Source organism: Rutidosis leptorrhynchoides, chromosome 5 (genome assembly GCF_046630445.1).
Source record: "Rutidosis leptorrhynchoides isolate AG116_Rl617_1_P2 chromosome 5, CSIRO_AGI_Rlap_v1, whole genome shotgun sequence".
Taxonomy (NCBI): Eukaryota; Viridiplantae; Streptophyta; class Magnoliopsida; order Asterales; family Asteraceae; genus Rutidosis; species Rutidosis leptorrhynchoides.
This window is the reverse complement of record NC_092337.1, coordinates 4812761-4832672: the sequence shown is the minus strand read 5'-3', so window position 1 is coordinate 4832672 and position 19912 is coordinate 4812761. Positions and strand designations below refer to the sequence as shown.

At 31.9% G+C, this 19912-nt stretch overlaps 1 protein-coding gene across 1 annotated transcript; it reads right to left on the bottom strand.

Moving 5' to 3' along the window:
• Positions 1-6699: 6699 nt before the first annotated feature.
• LOC139850549 (MADS-box protein AGL24-like) lies at positions 6700-18149 on the bottom strand. Its single transcript, XM_071840114.1, has 9 exons — positions 18025-18149; positions 17571-17775; positions 14542-14626; positions 9205-9266; positions 8974-9073; positions 8805-8846; positions 7432-7473; positions 7097-7281; positions 6700-6947 (listed from the first exon to the last, which is right to left on the bottom strand). Exons 2-9 carry the CDS (start codon positions 17750-17752, stop codon positions 6929-6931), a joined length of 717 nt encoding a protein of 238 aa, XP_071696215.1. The 5' UTR covers positions 17753-17775; positions 18025-18149; the 3' UTR covers positions 6700-6928.
• Between the last annotated feature and the right edge of the window lie 1763 nt (positions 18150-19912).

The following is a 19912-nucleotide window of genomic DNA, read 5'->3' as shown; positions in this document are numbered from 1 at the left end:
AGTTTCGAATCATTGTCCACTTCTATAAGTTTATTTTAATTTTAATATTTTTGATTATTCGCGACAATCAAAAATGATAATGCATAAAAAAATATTGAGTCTATTAGATCAACCATTTAAATTCAGTGAATCTGAAGAAAACAAAGGGAATGTGTCTAATACAAATTCATCTTTTGACCATTAATGTATTAGAATGTTCATCTAAACCTGTTGAAACTGATTTCCAACTCAGTTCAATATGAAAAATAAGAAAAAGTTAGAAAACAATAAAAACAAAAAAATATATATATGTTCATATAAATTGAAAACTTTAAAATAAAAAAAATAAAAATATGTAAAAAATAATTAGTTTGTTTAAGTAATAAAATTAATAAAAAATAATCAAAAAACAAACAAAAAAAAATTTTAAATAACATAAATAATAAAATATAAACAATAAAAAAACAATTAATGAAAATCTAACATATACAAATATAAAAATATAAAATATTTGAAAGAAAACAAAAAATATATAATTTTAAAATTTTATAAGAAAAAATTGGTCTCGACGCGGCACAATCTGTTTGGACTTGACCCATCGACCCGTTTGAAAATTGAGATCATGTTCGACCTATGACTCGTTTTGACCCAAACCTGTTTGGGTCTCGATCCAACACGATCCGTTTGCCAGACATACTCTTGATATACAAAATATAAACATTTATTAAAACAATAAAAAATACGGAGTCATGAATAAAATTATAAAGTAAATAAAAAGTAGGGATATTGCCAAAATACACTTTTTTTAAAAAATTTCGTTCAAAATACACTTTTTTTAAAAAAATTGTCTTTTTACACCATTAGGTCGACCAACAATATGGTCGACCACCCCTTTAACTTGGTCGACCACCTCATTTTTCAAGGTGGTCGACCAAACTTCATTCAGAGCATGGTCGACTACCACCTCAATTACACATGGTCGACCACAAAGCAAAAAAAAAACGTGGGCGACCAATGAGTTGGTCGACTTCCCTGGATTCAGGTTTCACGCATCCCGAAGTACCTTTCAGGGTAAATAACTTACTTCTGAGTCCACGAGTCTCACGGAACTTTGATACGCCCCTTCTTATTCGAATACGGTACCATTGTTGGTCACTCCTTAAAATTTCGGGACGAAATTTTCTTTAACAGGTGGGTAATGCAACGACCCTGGATTTTCCAACGTTTATTTATTAATAATTATTATTAATACTTGTGTTTTTATGAATGTATTGTTTATATACATTTACTTGTTACCGCGAATGACTTACATGCCCGACACGTGTTTGTGACACGCGAACTTTACACGAATAATATTTTTGAATATTATTTACATTCATGATTAAGTTTTATTAATCATTTTAATTAACTAAGACTACTAGTTAATTACTTGGGCTTTTACTTGAATTATTACTTAATTGGACTTGGGCTCATGATTAGTGGACTTAGAAGCCCACACTACATCCTTAATGGATTAATTAGCCCATTTTATTTATGCAAGTATTACTTAAGATGAAACTAGATGGATTAGTGCATAGAATCTAGCTATTTACTTAGTTACACCTTATCTCCATGCAAGCTCATCTTATAACCAACTTTTAAGACCATTACATGCATGAACTAGTGGTTCTTTCTCTTCCCCTTGATTCCCTTTAGGCCGTCGGCCATACATGAGGGTGGAGGGAGTTTGTTTCATTTTTTTTTATTACTTCATTCACTAGTCTCCATTTTATTACACACACACAATACTTGCAACTCATTTTTCTCTCTTTTCTCTCTAAACTTTGTAAGTATCTTGAGCATTTCTTCTCTTCTTTTCCTCTTGCTAAAACCGTAGCAACACACTCTCATATCATCATCATTTGTTTGTTTGATCACTTGTTCTTGGTTGTTGATTAGTTACTTGTCTTTGTTAGTTGTTAATTACTAGTTACAAGAATCAAACTCTTTAGTTTGTTCATATTATCTTCATTATTCAAGAACATACAAGAACAAAACTTTCTAGTTTATGTTCTACATTTATTGTTTCAAAAGATTAAAGTTCATGTGTTGTAATATCATACTTGAAGCTCTTGTTGTAAACTTAAAGTTTACTTCTCTTAAAGATCAAGACTTTGGCTTGAATCTTTAAAGTATGAACAACTATGACTTGTTACTTGTTTACTTAGCTTATTTCTTCATTTTCTTGCATCTTAAATTCGTGTTTGATGATATAATGGTCAAGTGTTACTAGTTAATCTTGATCTCATACTTTCTTGAACTAAAGTTAACTTTATTACTTAGGATTTAACTTAACAACTTAGATCTAGACTTTTGAGTCTTGGATCTTCAATATCTAACTAAGAACTATGTTCTACAACATAAGATCTTGATTAGTTAGTTTACTTTCAAGTTTGTAGTTCAATATTACTTTTATAATTCATGTTTGTGTTAAATCTAAGACTTTGATGTAACTTTGGTTCATCAAAACTACTTACAACACTTAATTGAGTTGTGCTACATATCTTAAACTTACACTTGTGTTATGATGGTCAAAACTTGGTAAAGATGATGTAAACACATCAACGAGTTGTACACTTGAAGCTATATGCATCAAGGATGAGAACCGTGATGAACATCAAGCACCAAGAACCCACCGGAACCTACTGTTTACTGTTTTCTGGGTCTGATCAGTACAACCTGGGCTACTGTAATGTTGATATTCAGTTAGCTCTGTTCGAGTAGATAACTTTTCATTTAAGACTCGTCTTAATCCGAGTTATGGTTTAGGATCTATGGCCCTCCGAACGTCACCATGTCCATTTAACGTTGTGCTGAAAATTCTGACCTACTCGCACTTAAACCGTCACCACGGTTAAACGAAGACGAGTTTGCTTCTGTAAATTTTACCATAACTAAAGGACTCATAAACAGAGCCATGGCCACTGGTCTCACCTCATTTCAGTAGGTATAGAGGCCGTGGTGACTGATCCGAGTCAGTCTTTGTTTTAAACTTCTTTCATGAACGAAACTTACTTTACACTTTTTTTTGTTTGATGATGAATGATGATGACCTTTAAGAGCAAATTTACATACATATAAACCTATTGGAACGATTTACTGACTTAGTGATATTTGACTTAGGTTGAGGACCCGTTTGGACAACCTACATACTTGCTTACTTCCCGACTCATACTTTACCGCTACTTTATCATTGTGAGTTATAGCATCCCTTTTTACTTTAACTATTTTGGGAACTGAGAATACATGCGCATTTTATATTTTACATACTAGGCACGAGTACTTAAACTTTATATATGTGTGGGTTATACAACGGCATAAACTTTCCCCTTAGCTCGGTAACGTTTAGTCATTGGTCTTTGAACCGGTGAACGCGAATCTTAGATATGGATCCATAGGGTTTGACATTCCCACTCGGGCTAGTAGCGCTAACATTTAACGGGTGTTTAATACTTCGTAAACATACGCACTTGCCAAGTGTACTTTCAGGGGGTGATATATTATTAAACGTTAAGTTAGTTACCGAGTGCTCACGGTTGAACATATACTTTATCTTACTGATTTGGATTACTGATTTAAACGCTTGTTGAAGCACTGAAATCTCGTGGCCTATCTTACATTACTGTTATACTTAAACTATAGCTGACCAACCTTTGTGTTGACTTTTTTAAGCATGTTTTTCTCAGGTGCTTAAGGTTGCTTGCTTCTGCTGTTGTACTAGTCATGCCTTGTAGGCTCCGCTGCGCTTTAATAGAGTTGTCACCGCATGAAACATATTATCTTGCATTCAAACTTAATTACTTTTGAACAATGATTTGTAACGACCTAAGGGTCACGTACTATTACCTTTGCTTCTATTCATAGAAGCATACTTTTGGGTTGTAAAACATTTGACGTTGGTTATGACGTCACCTTTTATCATGAATGCAAACTTTGACCTTGTAATGATCCTGTTGTTGATGGTCCGTACATGTTGATTTAGTACGGGGCATCACAACCATAACCATAATCCCCTATAGACACGTTCTGGTTCGGGGTAGCACTGGATGATTGACCCTGATTTGTATATTGAGGGAAACCATAATCCGGCCATTGGTAGTTTTGTGTACCATAGAACTGGAACCCCAGATCATGTTGAGTTTGATGCGTGATACCTATCAAATGATGCGGAAAGTCAACAAAAGCCTGCAGGTTTGGTTGACTGTTTGGTTGCATTTGAGATGTAGTCATCGCGCTTATCCTTGCTAAATGCCCCTCCTCCACAATAGGTAAATGTAAACAAATATTAAAACTAATTCATTTCACACAAATATTAAGACTAATTCAAGAGCAAAAATATTTATTTTACTTACATAAAGATTCTGTTCGGTTGCCCAATCACGATATTGGTTGGCGGGTTGTTGTCTCCTAATATCACGTATAATAACAATTGTAAACTCGTAGTACCACGGAAAGTAACGAGCAGTCGTGTCCGTGCCCACCCCCGCCGTAGGCAGATAGCCCCGAGTTGCTCGTTCGTACCACTGGCCTATGTATTCAACTTGGGGGTTCGTTAGCCTTATATTCGCGTTTGCTCTTGACCGTAGGGTTGTGCGGTGTATGGCATGATGTTGTTGCGGTGTCCACAACAACTCCGACGGCGGAATATCCTGAATCCATCCGAACTGTCTGCATACCCTATCTGGGAGATGCATCTCAATCGTAGCCCAAAATAGAATAGCGCCACGGTATGTCCACAACTTAACATCAGCTCTACACTCAGCGGGTAGACGGTTGATAATTGTTCGATACGGAAGCCAAATAAACTTCAACAACATAATAAGATATTAGTTTATTTTAATATCTACATATAATTTATAAACTTTATATGTAGATTTATATATCCTCGTTATATAACTCAGTAGGGCGTATCGCCGACAATGCTGAGCGACACGTACTCAATACATGTGTGGGTGTAAGTTCGAAGCTCCGGCGTCCATACCACCTACATTAATGAAAATGTCTTATATAGTTACAAATAATCAAAAGAACTAGAAGTAACTAGTAACTAGAAGTATATAAATTACAAATAATATACCTCACACCATACGGTCCATTCAAAGGATCATTGGATGTCAAGGATCATACAAACTAATTTCACCCGAATTTATAACGGGCCCTATCTTCTCGCTCGGTGCGAGTTAAATTTCTCGGAGCCCACCGTTCAACTCGAAAAAATCTCGCGAACACAACGTGACTAACTATACGCGAAACGAACATCGTTAAAAAACACTAAATAACGTGCCCTATATTCTCGCTCGGTGCGAGTTAAATTTTTCCGAGACCACCGTTCAACTCGAAATAATTTTACAAACACAACGCGACTAACTATACGCGAAACAGACATCGTTAAAAACACTAAATATTTTGGGCTATATTTCATATATATACATACGCGTCCAACAAGCAACCCAACCTACTAGATATATTAGGTACCAAACAACGTATATACAAATTTGATCGCGCGTTATAGACAACGGCAGCAACGCGCGGTCGAATTTTTTTCTAGTTATATACCCCCTCCGTCCCATTTGAAGTGTCTACATTTCTATTTTGGGATGTCCCATTACAAGTGTCGACTTTGTATATCAACCAATGAGAAGAGGTTATGCTGGAGAGAGAAGAATTCTGATTGGTGGAGAATGAAGTTAGTGGAATTTCCTAAAACTGTGTGCAAAAAGTAAGTGAACACTTGTAGTGAGACGGTGGGAGTATTTTAAACACAATTATACATTTATATATGGATTATATATATAAATTAATTTAAATACAAATTATATATATATTTTATACATTTAATCAATTAAAATACTAATTAAATTAAATACAAATTATTTGGTTAAAAACATTTTACCATTAGGGAAGTGAAAGGTATGCGTCTCCGGCCGTCACCGTTCAACCAGCGCTGAAATAAGAGCGTGGTCTAATAGTTGGTATCCTATTTTGAAAACATGCCCTAAACCCGTTTGTTGAATATAACGGTATACCCGTGGGTCTATAAACTCGTCTGCAGCTGTCAGACCTTCCATATGATGCCATAAACCCCAATCTGATCGTCTTGGTTTAACTTTTTTCGATCTATCAGGAACACCAGGATCTTGAATAGCACCCATAAAAACCTTGTACGCTTCGTGAGTTCCTTGAGATTGCAAAAATAATAGTGATTCGTCGAGCGGAGTTGCTCGAGGTTGGGCGGGATTCATTGCAAATTCGTGTGTGATTCGTGTGTGTGTTAAAAGGTGAATGAGAATGGTGGAGTGATACAAACCGATGTACCATAGGTCGGATTATACAAAGCTTCAAACCGGCCTTTCAATTGCCGGTTTGGACACATGGCAAAATTTGATTCGCAGCAATTATGTCACGGGTTAGAGAATAAATGAAAAGGTGGTTGGTGCGAAAACTGTTACGGTCAAACGGTCAAACCTACACTTCATTTGCCGGTTTGACTGAGAATTAAACACGTGCCCAACCCGTGTCCAACCCGATGTTTCAAATGCCGGTTTGGCTCCAAAATATACAAACCGGCGTTTCGTTGTTCGGTTTTCCTATTTTTATAATTAGTTTATTTGAAAAACCATTTCTATAATTATTATAACCAAAAAAAACATTTTAAAAAAAAAAATCTTTCTCTTTAACAAATAAAAAATATTATATGTATATATAATGTAAAATTGTTAAGAACATCAAAACGTTAGTTTCCGAAGTCTTAGTTATGTTTTCATATAGCCAACACATGCTTATTCCCTTCGATTGAAGGTACACACGATAAATTAATTGAAGGTACACATAGAATTCTTATTCCCTTCGATTCGAAACACCACAACACGATCTCGATCAACATCTACAACCGTGTAATTTCCATAAATGTCTATCCGTTGAAGGGCAACCTGATTGATACATATAATATAGCATGTATATAATTAGAACTAAAAAAATATAACTCTACATATATGCATGCAAAATGAAGGTTAAAAGTCATGAATGATACATGAAGAACACAAATTCATGATGTGTAACAAATTAAAATATTACTTACGCAAGTTTAAGAGAAGTATCAGAGCAATCATCTTCAGGAGGAGGTCCACTGTTACAACTGTATACGTTAGTAGTCACAGATTCTGACGATTGTCCTTGATCTTCTGGGTTAATTACCAAATTCTCCAATTCAGTAGCCGTTGTTGTTGTACGAGGCCTTTTTCCGTTCGACATCAAAGTCGTCATCTAGACATTCATAGTAAAAGAAATTTTGTATTCGATCGTATACAATTCATCGATTCAATTATATAGGCATATGAAAAGTAAAAATAAAAAGATATAATAATTATAAATAAATAAATTTGTAATATAAGAATAATTATGAGCCTTAATTACCTGTTGTTTCAGGAGCTTGTTCTCTTCCATCAACTGTAAACCCTGCACATAGTCATTAAGATTGCTGTTGACGCCTTGCAAAATGTATGTATGATCGATAAATCCAAATCCAAATTCTTATAAAACCTACATTCAACCTTTGACTTTACATAGTCAAATATAGTAGACTCATTATAGAAAATGGTAGTATTAGTTCCTTATTGAATTGTATGCATATGCATATATACCTTTGAAAACGATATATCTTCAATGCTTACCAGAAGTTTTTTCTGTGGTCGAAGTAGTTGATGATTTGCATCAAACATTTGAGTTCATATATGACTAGATCTGGAAAGTCAACCTCCTTTTTTTTGCCGGTTCAACAATAAATTTAAACATACTTCATTATTATATATTATATATTTTTAATGATATTATATATTATGTATTATATTAATAATATTATATTATATTTATTTATATATATCATAATAGTATAATCTATGTATTATAACGCACAGACTCTTAAATCTAGATGATGACATTAGAACTGTAGACATTTTGTTTCTGGCGCTGATCAAATTTATCAACAATAAAACTTCACCATTTCACCGCTTCAGGTGATGTTTTATTCTACTTATGTTTGTAACAAAATAACATAAAACACTTTTATAGTTGCTTTATGTTACCCATTTAGACATTACAACTCATTTGTCATATTTGTTGGTAAAACAGCATGACGTTCAAACAAAATTATTTAAGCAAATTATGTTTATTTCATGCATATCAATACATGTGGTACTGTCTTTATCTGCAAAATGGAGACTTAAAAAACTGATTACAAAACATATATTAACATTAACATAGTACTTATAATACTACTAATAATTTGATTGCAATAAACATTATAACGTTTACCAGTAGGTACGAGTTTGTAGTTTTATCATAACGTTAAATGATATAACATTTCAATTTAGTTTGATTAGGAGTCTCCGTGCAACGCACGGGCTCTTAAATCTAGTATATATATATATAAGCTAATAAGTGCATACATTCCTACTGTATAACTTAGTATTATACTTGTACTTTCAGCCCTAGGAACAATTAATGTCATATTTTTCATTTGACTATATAAAGTCAACAATAGACTCTAATCGCATATAAGCTATGAGAGGTGATACTCACACACTTTTTTTTTATTCATACACACTTTTTATCATAAAACTCATAATTATATTCCTAAGTTTATCTAGGAAGTTGAGACTACATTATTGTAATTAATTAATGATATAATAGTAAGTTAGTGTGTATGGATCAAAAAGTAGTGTGTGAATATCACATCCCATAAGCTGTAGACGACTGATAGATCAATCATAAAATACTTGAAACCCTACCTTTTGTTGAAGACTTGCTATCTCATTTGCAATCCTTTCATCCTGGTATATATAAATTAAATAAAGCAACACATCAGAATGTACCTAAATTTCTAAAACAAACGCTAGCTAGCTAGAACAATTAAGAAAAAATTAATAAAGAAAAAAAATGTAATAAAAAAAAATTAACCTTTGTTTGGAGCACACGGTTAAGACCTCCTTCGAGCATGGTCTCCAATCGTTGAAGTTCATCTAGAGTTAGTCCGTGAAGGTCCTCACCGCGGAGCTGACTGTTATTGTGACACTCGTATGCGTTAGTGATGTATGTATGTATGTATGTATGTATGTATGTCAGGAGTTTCATAATGTACACACGGGGACAATAATTTGGACGGAAATCTAGAAATAATCAAATACGTACCTCAATTCACGATTCTTGTCGACTACCTCATTGCCCATCATATTCTCATCACTTTCCACAATCTAACAGAATAATGACATATAACGGGTATTGAAAAATCAGGGTTCAATGCAACGGGTGGATTATTTACTAGATGTTGGATATTAACTAATTTAGACTAATGCTATTCTTGAAAATTACTATTTCACAATTTTCTTTAGAGGTTTTTCTTTTGAAGACAAACGTTAGTTCCACACAATAAATAAACAGTTAATTGGTAAACCCGAGAAATTTAAAGAAAGTACTAATATATTTAGAATATTCAAGACTAATGAAAACTAACTATAAACACATTAACCCTATTTGTAATGTACTAATCATAAACTCATAAGAATATAAATACATCAATCAAATCAAATACGAGTATATAACAAGGGAATTGATATATTAAAAGTTTTGAAGATAAGATTAAACTTTAGAGAGAATCCATCCAATTTCTTACGGGTAAAGTTTCATTTTGTTCTGTATCGTGTCATTCTTTCCTTTTTTAAAATAACTTGTCCGTGATTCCAATCCAAATAAGATAAGATACCCGGTTTAAACTCAAACAAATCAATTACAAACTCCTTGTTGACGATCCTCTTTAACTTCTTATATGTACTTAACGAAAAACTCATTAATACCGTGACTATTTCTTTAACATCAACCCTCTTTTTCTTGGAACTGTTTGTCACAAATATCTTTATGTGTTATACTACTCATATCAGCTTTCCGTTTAACCTGATCTTGTACACTAATATGTGTTGCAACAATTTTATCACCAAATTGTGACAACCCGGAAATTTCCGACCAAATTTAAACTTGATCTTTATATATTTCCGACACGATAAGCTAAGTCTGTATTGTTAAATCTCAAAATCTTGGAATTACAATCATGTAATCAATTACCCTTTGACCGTGCCCGACGATTCACGAACAATTATGTGTGAATAGATATGTATATATATATATATATGTGATATATTAACAAAATATTAAACGGTTTGATTGACATGTAAATATATTAGGAAATCTATTTTATGACTTGTAAATTTTAGCAAAATATTAAACGTATAAATAAACGTTTACGTAATAAAAAGTGTTATGTGAAACGTGTGTATATATATATAGACAAGTATATTGAGCTTATATATAGGTGGTTTCGAATACATTTAATAGATATAAAACGTACCACGATATGTTTCGAAAGATTTGTACATTTTACAATATGTCAAGAAGTAAATTATTAAAGTTATTATCATTATCTTTTACTGTTATAAATTTTAGAAATTTGAGTGTCACGTCTTCTTTAAAAAGGAATATAACTTTATAAATGTCTGGAACCACTTTTGACAAATTGTTACCGAGTCATTTTAATAAGGATAAAGGTTTTAACGTTATCTTAAAAATTAGAATCTTTCTAGAAACCTTTTGACAAGTTATAAATGATAACGGTTCGTGATTTAATTTTATATATATATATATATATATATATATATATATATATATATATATATATATATATATATATATATATATTTATATTTTACAAAGTGATAATATATAATATTAACTTGGTCATAAAACGTTTTGATTTAAAAATCATATTATTTAATATATTTTAATAATTAGCAAGAACATGATTTATAGAAGCAAATGACCAAAACACTTAAATGATTAAGTTACACTTTGAATAATATAGTTAATGATGAATTAAGTCGAATTATTATTAAAGGTACGCGTCGCGCAACATAATGTACTAGTTTTCTAAACGTACGAAAATGCGTTCAAGAAACCGGAACCAGGACACAAGTCGAGCGTGAACGTACAAGTCATCGGAACTAATGTTACAAGTCGTCTATACTCGTAAATATAATATAATATATATATAATTATATAAATTAATTAAATAAATATATATTTAATTAAATAAACTGTCGGCAGAAGAAGTTAAACGATTTGGGTGCATGACAGAAGGACCATGCGATCGCATGGCCTTATGCCTGCGAAACCATGCGATCGCATGGTAGGGCAACTCAGGTTTGTTGTATAAAAGCTCGATTACTCTGGCCGATCCATTCCTCATTCATCTCTCAATCTCTTCTCACATATATACATAAATATTATTATTATTAAGATTAACATTATTATTAACCTTATTATTATCAGTATTATTATTATTATTATTTATTATTTATACATAAAATACTACGACGAGGTTCTGCTCGCGTGTTTTCAAAATGGGTTTTTCGAGAGGGATAGAGCTAAGAAAATTATGGGTTATAACTTTGGAGGTTATGGGTATGATTCGGGGGTATGCTCGTGAGGTCAACCTAGTGTTTATCGTCTCCGTTGTGTTTTTGTACTTTCCTGCAATATTGAATCTCAATATTGATACGTGAGCACTCGTAACTTAACTTTTATATATTAATAGTGTATCTCTGACTAGTGCTCGAGTATATATGATTATGCATGCTTGTATGTTTAATTTCGTCATTAAATAATTTAGGATAGCTCATGAATTTAGTACATATGCTACTAGGATAAGGTATATGATATGCATGTCATTGGAAAGTTGACGAAAAATCAATAACTTTTCATTTAGATATCGAATGGTTTCGATGAACAGATTAGAAGTTATAGTCAACTGAATTTTAGGTATTATTGTTAAAATGATTATTATTATCGTTATCGTTATCGTTATCGTCATTATTATTATTATCTAATAATAATCATCATTATTATTATTATTATTATTATTATTATTATTATTATTATTATTATTATTATTATTATTATTATTATTACAAAAATAATTAATGTTTGTATCAAAACTACCATTTTATTAGTTTTATCGTTATTATTATTATTAAAAGTATCATTAATATTAAAACAATCATTTTTATTAAAATTATCATTTTAATAGGAATATCATTATTATTATCATTTTAGTATTATTATTATCATTTTGAATAAAATTATTACTTTTATAAAACATTATTATTACAGTTAATAATAAAAATTATCGTTATTATTAAAATTATCATGATTAGAATAATCATTTTATTATTATAAATATCATCAGTAAATATAAATATGGTTATTTTTATTATTAGTAGAATAATAATAATTATTATTATTATTACAAAATAATGCAATCTTTTTTATTATTATTATCAATATTATTTATCAAATAAATATGTGATACAAAGATATTTTACTACATGTAATATAGTTACATTTATAATACCTATCATTATATTTTTATGATATTAAATGAACTTTATAAATTTTATTACTTAAGATATATAAAAGTATATTTTTATCATATATATATTTTAATATAAAATTTTATTAATAAATGACTTTTATTATTTACTCTAATAAAATCTGATAAATATATTTAAATATATAAAATGACTATATTTAAGGTATATAATAAACATGTATAGATTTTAAAAGTCATTTTGGGTCAAACGAATTTTGTTAACTTTTGCATATCGATCTCGAGCATTAGGATTGTGATACACTATGACCTGACCTAAATTGCTAGACAGATATTGACCAACATATAAATATATATAATTAATATAGGTTTGTGAATCCGAGGTCAACCTTGCACTTGTTCAATGCCATCATATGTATTTTTACTACGAAATACAGTATTGTGAGTTTCATTTGCTCCCTTTTTAAATGCATTGCAATATATATTTTTGGGACTGAGAATACATGCGCTACTTTTATAAATGTTTTGCGAAATAGACATAAGTAATCGAAATTACATTCTATGGTTGGATTATCGAAATCGAATATCGCCCTTCAAGTCTGGTAACCTAAGAATTAGGAAAATGGCCCCTAATTGACGCGAATCCTAAAGATAGATCTATTGGGCCCAACAACCCCCATTCATGTCTATGGATGGCTTTAGTACTTCGAGATTATTATTATACAGACGACGATGTCTGTGGGGATATTCTATGCATTATGGTTAATGTCGGTTACCAGGTGTTCAATCCATATGAATAATTTTTATGCAGATGGCTATATGCATGCATTATGTTTATGAGAAATGGAAATATAAAATCTTATGGTCTATTAAAATTATGGATATGATTGATTGATTACGATAAACTAATGAACTCACCAACCTTTTGGTTGACACTTGAAAGCATGTTTATTCTCAGGTATTAAAGAAATCTTCCGCTGTGCATTTGCTCATTTTAAAGATATTACTTGGAGTCTTTCATGGCATATTTCAAAAGACGTTGCATTCAAGTCGTTGAGTTCAATAAAGATTATAATTAAAGTAAATGACAGATTAGGTCATTTAAAGTTTGGATATTATGAAATGGTATGCATGTCTGTCAACTTTCGATGAAATAAAAGTTTATCTTTTAAAAACGAATGCAATGTTTGTAAAATGTATCATATAGAGATCAAATACCTCACGATGTAATCATATGTTATTGTATTCGTCCTTATGGATTAGGACGGGTCGTCTCATGTGGTATCAGAGCGGTGGTCTTAGCGAACCAGGTCTTGCATTAGTGTGTCTAACTGATAGATATTAAGATGCATTAATGAGTCTGGACTTCGACCGTGTCTGCGTGTCAAAAGTTTTGCTTATCATTTTTGTCGAAAATTACCTGCTTATCATCCTTAAAAAATTACCTGCTTATCATTCTTAGTCTAGACACGTTTACGGCATTGATTGCATGAATAGTGTATAGACAAAATCCATATCTTAGCATATCTGCTAATTCATATCTTAGCGTATCTGTTACTGTAAACTTTGCCTGGCATATTCCGTAAATCCCTCCGTAATTTACGAAATCTTTTGTTCTATATATATATGGATATTCTAAGTAATTAGAATACCATCCGATAGCCGGAAATCATTTTATATCGAAAAATCCTTTACGATGAGCAATGTTTTCCGACGCGAAAAAAACACTTTTTTTACGATGAGCAATGTTTTCCGACGCGTTAGAAGTGTTTTTTTGACGGATGAACAGTGTTTTCCGACGGACGAGACGAACGATGTTTAATGAGGGATTAATAGTGTTTCCGACAAATGAAAAGGGATAATGGGCGGCGGATGAGTAGTATTCTGACGCGTGAGCAGTAAACTCTTACGCTCGTGAATAGAATATTTATATCAACGTAATAATATGATACTTATATAGTCGTGTATCTTTTAATTAATCCCCAACCATCAACAATATATATTCGTATATCATAACTGTTATTTTTTGATACTAATTAATTAAGATAACATGATAGAATGGTTAAAAGATATATAAGGCCGGGAAATTAAACCTGAAGATCGAGTGAATGTTCGTGAGGTTTATCATCGTTGTTATTTGTTGAATGTCGTTTATATTTTCCGAGTAAGTCTTGCATGCTACAAAAAAAAAAAGTAAGTAAATTAATATTACAAAACTTTGTATTTGTAAATTGAAGAGAAAGCATATTACATTCAGTGAAACTAAAATGTGATTGTGAGTACATTCATAGAATACTTAGCTCCAGTCGTCCAGGGCAGCCCAGAGGTGGTGCAACTCGATCGACCGCTAAGGGTACAAAATTTTCAGGGGCTCAATTTTTTTATATACACAGATACAATCAGAGATTTTAGAAACTTGGAAAGTAGGGAAACATAACCAAAAAAGCGAAGACGGAATACAATAGACCCAAAAAACAACAATTAAAGGCCCCGGAAAAAAGGAAGTCAAAGTCCACTAATATTCCAGCAAGTTCCAAACGACCTTTCTTAAATAACTTATACAATTCGTTAGGGTCTAATTAAGGGCATTTTTAAATAGTTTATATTATTCGTTATGAAATAAATTTTTTTTTTCATCTCGTTCTAGGTACTTAAAGTTTCGGGACCGATCCTGCTTTGTAGTGTGTATCAAATATCAATATTACTTCGTAATTAATGTAGTTAGGAGCTAGCAACCCGGTATATATTTATTTATATCGTAAAAATGTAAGTATTACAGGTCAAAAAAACCTTTTGGATACTGTATTATATATCGTGAACCGCAAATTTTGGATATATTACTCGTATTAATTAGTGTCCACTAATGGTGGGAATAATAATGAGTACGTACGTTCCAGATCAAGATAAACAAAAGAAAGCAAAATCACAGACACAGTACGTACATTTTTGTTATATTCTCCAATCAGAAGATTGTTATCATGTCTGATCACTATTAAACATGTAATTTATGTAAATAAAAATCAACATGCATCATCATCATCATCATCATCATCATATTTCAATTAAAAGATTGAAAATACAATAATTTAGAAATTACTCATGTATTCTTTACAAGACAAGGTACTCAAAAATCATGAATATTGTTTAGTTAAAGACAAAATTTCATTCCTCGTCCCTGAACTTTACATCAACTTTGACTCCCTGTCCTTTTTCTTTTTTTTGTGCATCCCTCGTCCCTAATGTATCAGAAATCTACATCCCTCGTCCTCCCGTCTATTTTCTGTCTATTTTGCCGTGACCCTCCTATCACGTGCAGAGCAGGGTAAAAAGGTATTATCAAACTACAGGGACGAGTAGCAGCGTAATTATGTCTTCTTCTTCAATTTAGTCCCCAATCATAAATCATAAACCCTAAATACTTCTGTGATATGAAGCTGAAAATCGATTGATACACACTGCAGGACTAGCGATTAACACTTCTGTGCAAAAATCCAGTCCAAAAATATCAACAGAATATTGAAATTGAGGATGAACAGTCGGCATCTTCATGATGAACAAAAAAATTTGAAATCTGGAATTAAGTGCTTTCAGGCCACGATCTTCACATGAAAGTTATTTCAAATGCAATAGCTAACACTCGACAAGCAACAATTGATCCCGAAACATCTAATAATTCATGAATCAAAATGTTGACCGACGAGCTTCATACGTTGACTTTGAGATTTAGATCGATTTAGGTTGATTCAATGACAATTGATGCTTCAAATAGTTTCATCTGATAAATAAATACTTCAATCCATCAACAATTTCATCATTGATCTGCTAAAACGATCTAGAGACCTCAAATTTTGAGTTTATGCCCAACGAACAAGGAACTTCAAATTCATGAAGATTTTGTTAATGATAATCCGAATTGAATGATATAGAGTAATCAGTTGATGATGAGAATCATAAATTTCTGCTCACTTCAAGTTGATTATCATCACATAATGAGTTTAGTATTTGAGCATATATGATGATGTATACATATGGCACGAACAGTATATGTAAATGAATATGTGATGTTGATTTGTTGTAATTGTTGATTTTGAAATAAAAATATGATAATATGATACAGAATGTGTTGTGAATTTGTGTTTTGGATTAGTGAATTTGAATAAGTGTCGGATGTAAATAGAGAATTGGAATGATTTTTGTATATGCACTCCACTCCCGTCGATTTATAGATGTGGTTTATGATTTATGAAACAAGAGGAATTAATTTGATTTTATTAGGGTTTATAATTTTGAGACTAAATTGAATATCGAAGAAGAATACATAATTACACTCCTCGTCCCTGTAGTTTAATAATGACCTTTTTACCCCACGTGCTTTGCACGTGATAGGAAGGTAACGGCAAAATAGACAGAGAATAGACGGGAGGACGAGGGATGTAGATTTTTGATATATTATGGACGAGGGATGCATAAATAAAAGAAAAAGGATAAGGAGTCAAAGTTGATGTAAAGTTCAGGGACGAGGAATGAAATTTTGTCTTAGTTAAATGACTGTTTCAACTTAAAAGTTCATATACATGTCCTTAAAAATCATGTAAATATATTTATACTCCCGTACTATTAGTTTTATCTAAATGCTTTAAGGTTTAATTTTGAAATGAAATGAAGAAATTAATTAATTGATCATTCTTGAGGATAAAATAACGCATAAATAAAGCTATATATATATACAGTTTGCTCTTATAACTTTATACTTTATACATAAAGGGCAAATATTACTTTACTAAATCTAAACAAAATAGCATATACATATGAGTGAAATTTACGTAATTAATTAATTAAGAAATCAAAACTTAATTAACCTGCCCGGCCCGGGCGGCCTCTCTAGCTTCCACTCACAACTCCACAAAACAACCTCCTAAATAAAGTTTGATGCTAGTTTTATTGTTTCGATGAGAAAACAAAATTTATGTATATTTATTATTATTTATTACAATATAAAAATATAAATGTATATATTTCCGTAAGTGGAAAGCTTTGAAGTTTGAACAAGCAAAACAAGTGCTAGTACTAATTATACAGTTACATAGCTAGGGTTTTGAAGTACTATATATACACATAGTACCTGGAACTAGCGTACTCAAACAGTTTTCCGGTGGCCGAAAAGATGACAAGAGCAACGTCGGCGTCACAAAGTACGGCCAGCTCTTCGGCCTTTTTCAGAAGCCCTCTTCTTCTCTTTGAAAAGGTCACTTGCCTTGCTGTTATATTATCAATTTTTCTAATCTTTATCTTCTCTCTAGCCATTCAAATAAAACTATATATACCTTCTGTAACACACAATAGTCATACAAATTTTCAGTTTTATAAAGAAATCGACCCACATGAAAAAAGGACGTTTTTAATCAAGATTTGATGTTTCAGATCTAAAAAGCAAAACCCCAGCTAACAATCAAGCTAGTAAAGCAACAATTTTTCTAATGATTAGCATTTCTTATGGGTTAGATCTTCATGAACATGCAAAAGAAGGTATGTGTTTAGGTGAAAAAAATCTGGATTTTGATGATATATTTGTTTACCTTTTTGTAGAAGGGAGAAGATGAGATGGGATAGTTGTAGAAAACAGTGATGGATCAGAGAGTCTTTGCCAATAAAAGAAGAAAGAGAAAAAGGAAGGTAGGAATAGTATAGAATGAATGCATTTGTGGGGTTCCAGGAAAAGGAAATAATAACCTTCCTCTAAATAGCAAAACTAATCCACTTTTACCTTCAACCACTTACCACATTTGCTAAAAGCAAATATCGGATAACATATCTAGTTATTATCTATCTACTACTCCATTCAATAAAAAACTACTAGTAGAAACATGTACTGTACATTTTTTTACTCATTAAAATATGTGTTTATGTTTTATCTAAACACGTAGTACGAATATTTGTATCCTGCATTCATGTATATGCTTACTTACATACATACACATACACTACGTGGTACTATATATACACCGTAAGTAAGATTTAGATATATAGGATGAGTAATTTTAGACTTAAAAAATACAAGTAAATAAAATGATAACATGAAATCGAAAATGTTATTAAGAGGTATTCCATAACATGAAATCGAAAATGTTATTAAGAGGTATTCCATATCAGTTACAGGATAGTACCTATAGTTTGTCACAATATCCATATCCATATACTAATAATGTATGGAACAAGAAAGATGGTCACGCGCTTCGCGCTACGCTTAAAAAAAGTTAACAGTAAATAAAAAAACGTGAACAGAAAAAAAATCGTGAACAGTAACTTCGAGACCAATCGGGGATTCAGGGGTATATATCCGCCCCACCTAGGGATCGGATGGCAATGAGCGAGAAAAAACCCGTGACCCGCGGGTACCCAATCCATGATGGACAGGTAAAATCATAAAATCTTACCCGCCGGCACGGGTACGGGTAAAAAATTATACTCGCCAACGGTCACGGGCGGGTCAAGGGTACATAATGACCCGTCGCGGGTGAAACCCGATCCGCTAATTTATGAAAAAAATTTAATTTATCCGTGAGTTTATACATACAATTATCAATTTAAAAAGAATTTTACTTGTACTGCAATATAATATTACATATAAGTAAAAACTTGACTTTCACGTCATTTAACACATGTTAATTGTACATATTGTTTTTAATTAATAAAATTTCCTTTCTAAAAAAAATTAACGAAGTTGTATCACGAGTATCCGCGTGTCACGGGCATGGACAAATTTCTTTTACTCGTGGGCGGGTAGCGGGTCTCAACGAACATTAAAACAACCCGACGGGCGGTACGCGGGTATATATAACTCGTGCCCATGGCCCGCGGGCGCCATCCCTAGCCCCACCTGGATTTAATGGGAAAAAAAGTTTACACTCAAAAATTCTTTTTTAACAAAAAATAAGGGCTTTTTTAGTGTTCACCTCTGCTAACTTGTAAATATTTATTATAAACTTGTAAATATTTATTATATCAGTATTCAGGTTCAAGTTCTGTCATTAGGGACATCATTCACTCTTATATTTAGTATATTGTATAATATCATTAATAGAGACCGGTGTTTGTTGCTAGCGTTTAATATGTTTGGCAAGAAATGAAGTTTAGAACTTTTAAGCATCCAAGAAGATGTGGGGAGGAATTAGGTAAGGTTATCTATACCTATATTAGATTTAAATTGCTTCTGGTGAAGGTTAAGAAGACCAAAGCAGTTTAAAAGGTACCAAAAGCTGTGGAATTTGAAGTGGATTTTAATAGACTAGTCGAATGACTCGTGATTTTACGGGTTAGTTGAAGAACAACAATCTAAACTCATCAACATCACTACAATAGGTATATATCCATCATGGATGTTGTATTGTTGTAATCTACATTCTAAGAAAAGATGTCACCACAATGATAAGATATATACCACATATTCAGAGTTGAATTATTATC

Bases quoted from the DNA above. Each gene is read 5' to 3' on its own strand.
- LOC139850549 (XM_071840114.1), bottom strand. From the start codon at position 17,752: ATGGCTAGAGAGAAGATAAAGATTAGAAAAATTGATAATATAACAGCA. The intron at 9,074-9,204 runs GTACGTATTTGA...TCACAATAACAG, and splicing joins GACAAGAATCGTGAATTGAG to TCAGCTCCGCGGTGAGGACC. The intron at 7,282-7,431 runs GTAATTAAGGCT...ATGAATGTCTAG, and splicing joins ACAAGCTCCTGAAACAACAG to ATGACGACTTTGATGTCGAA.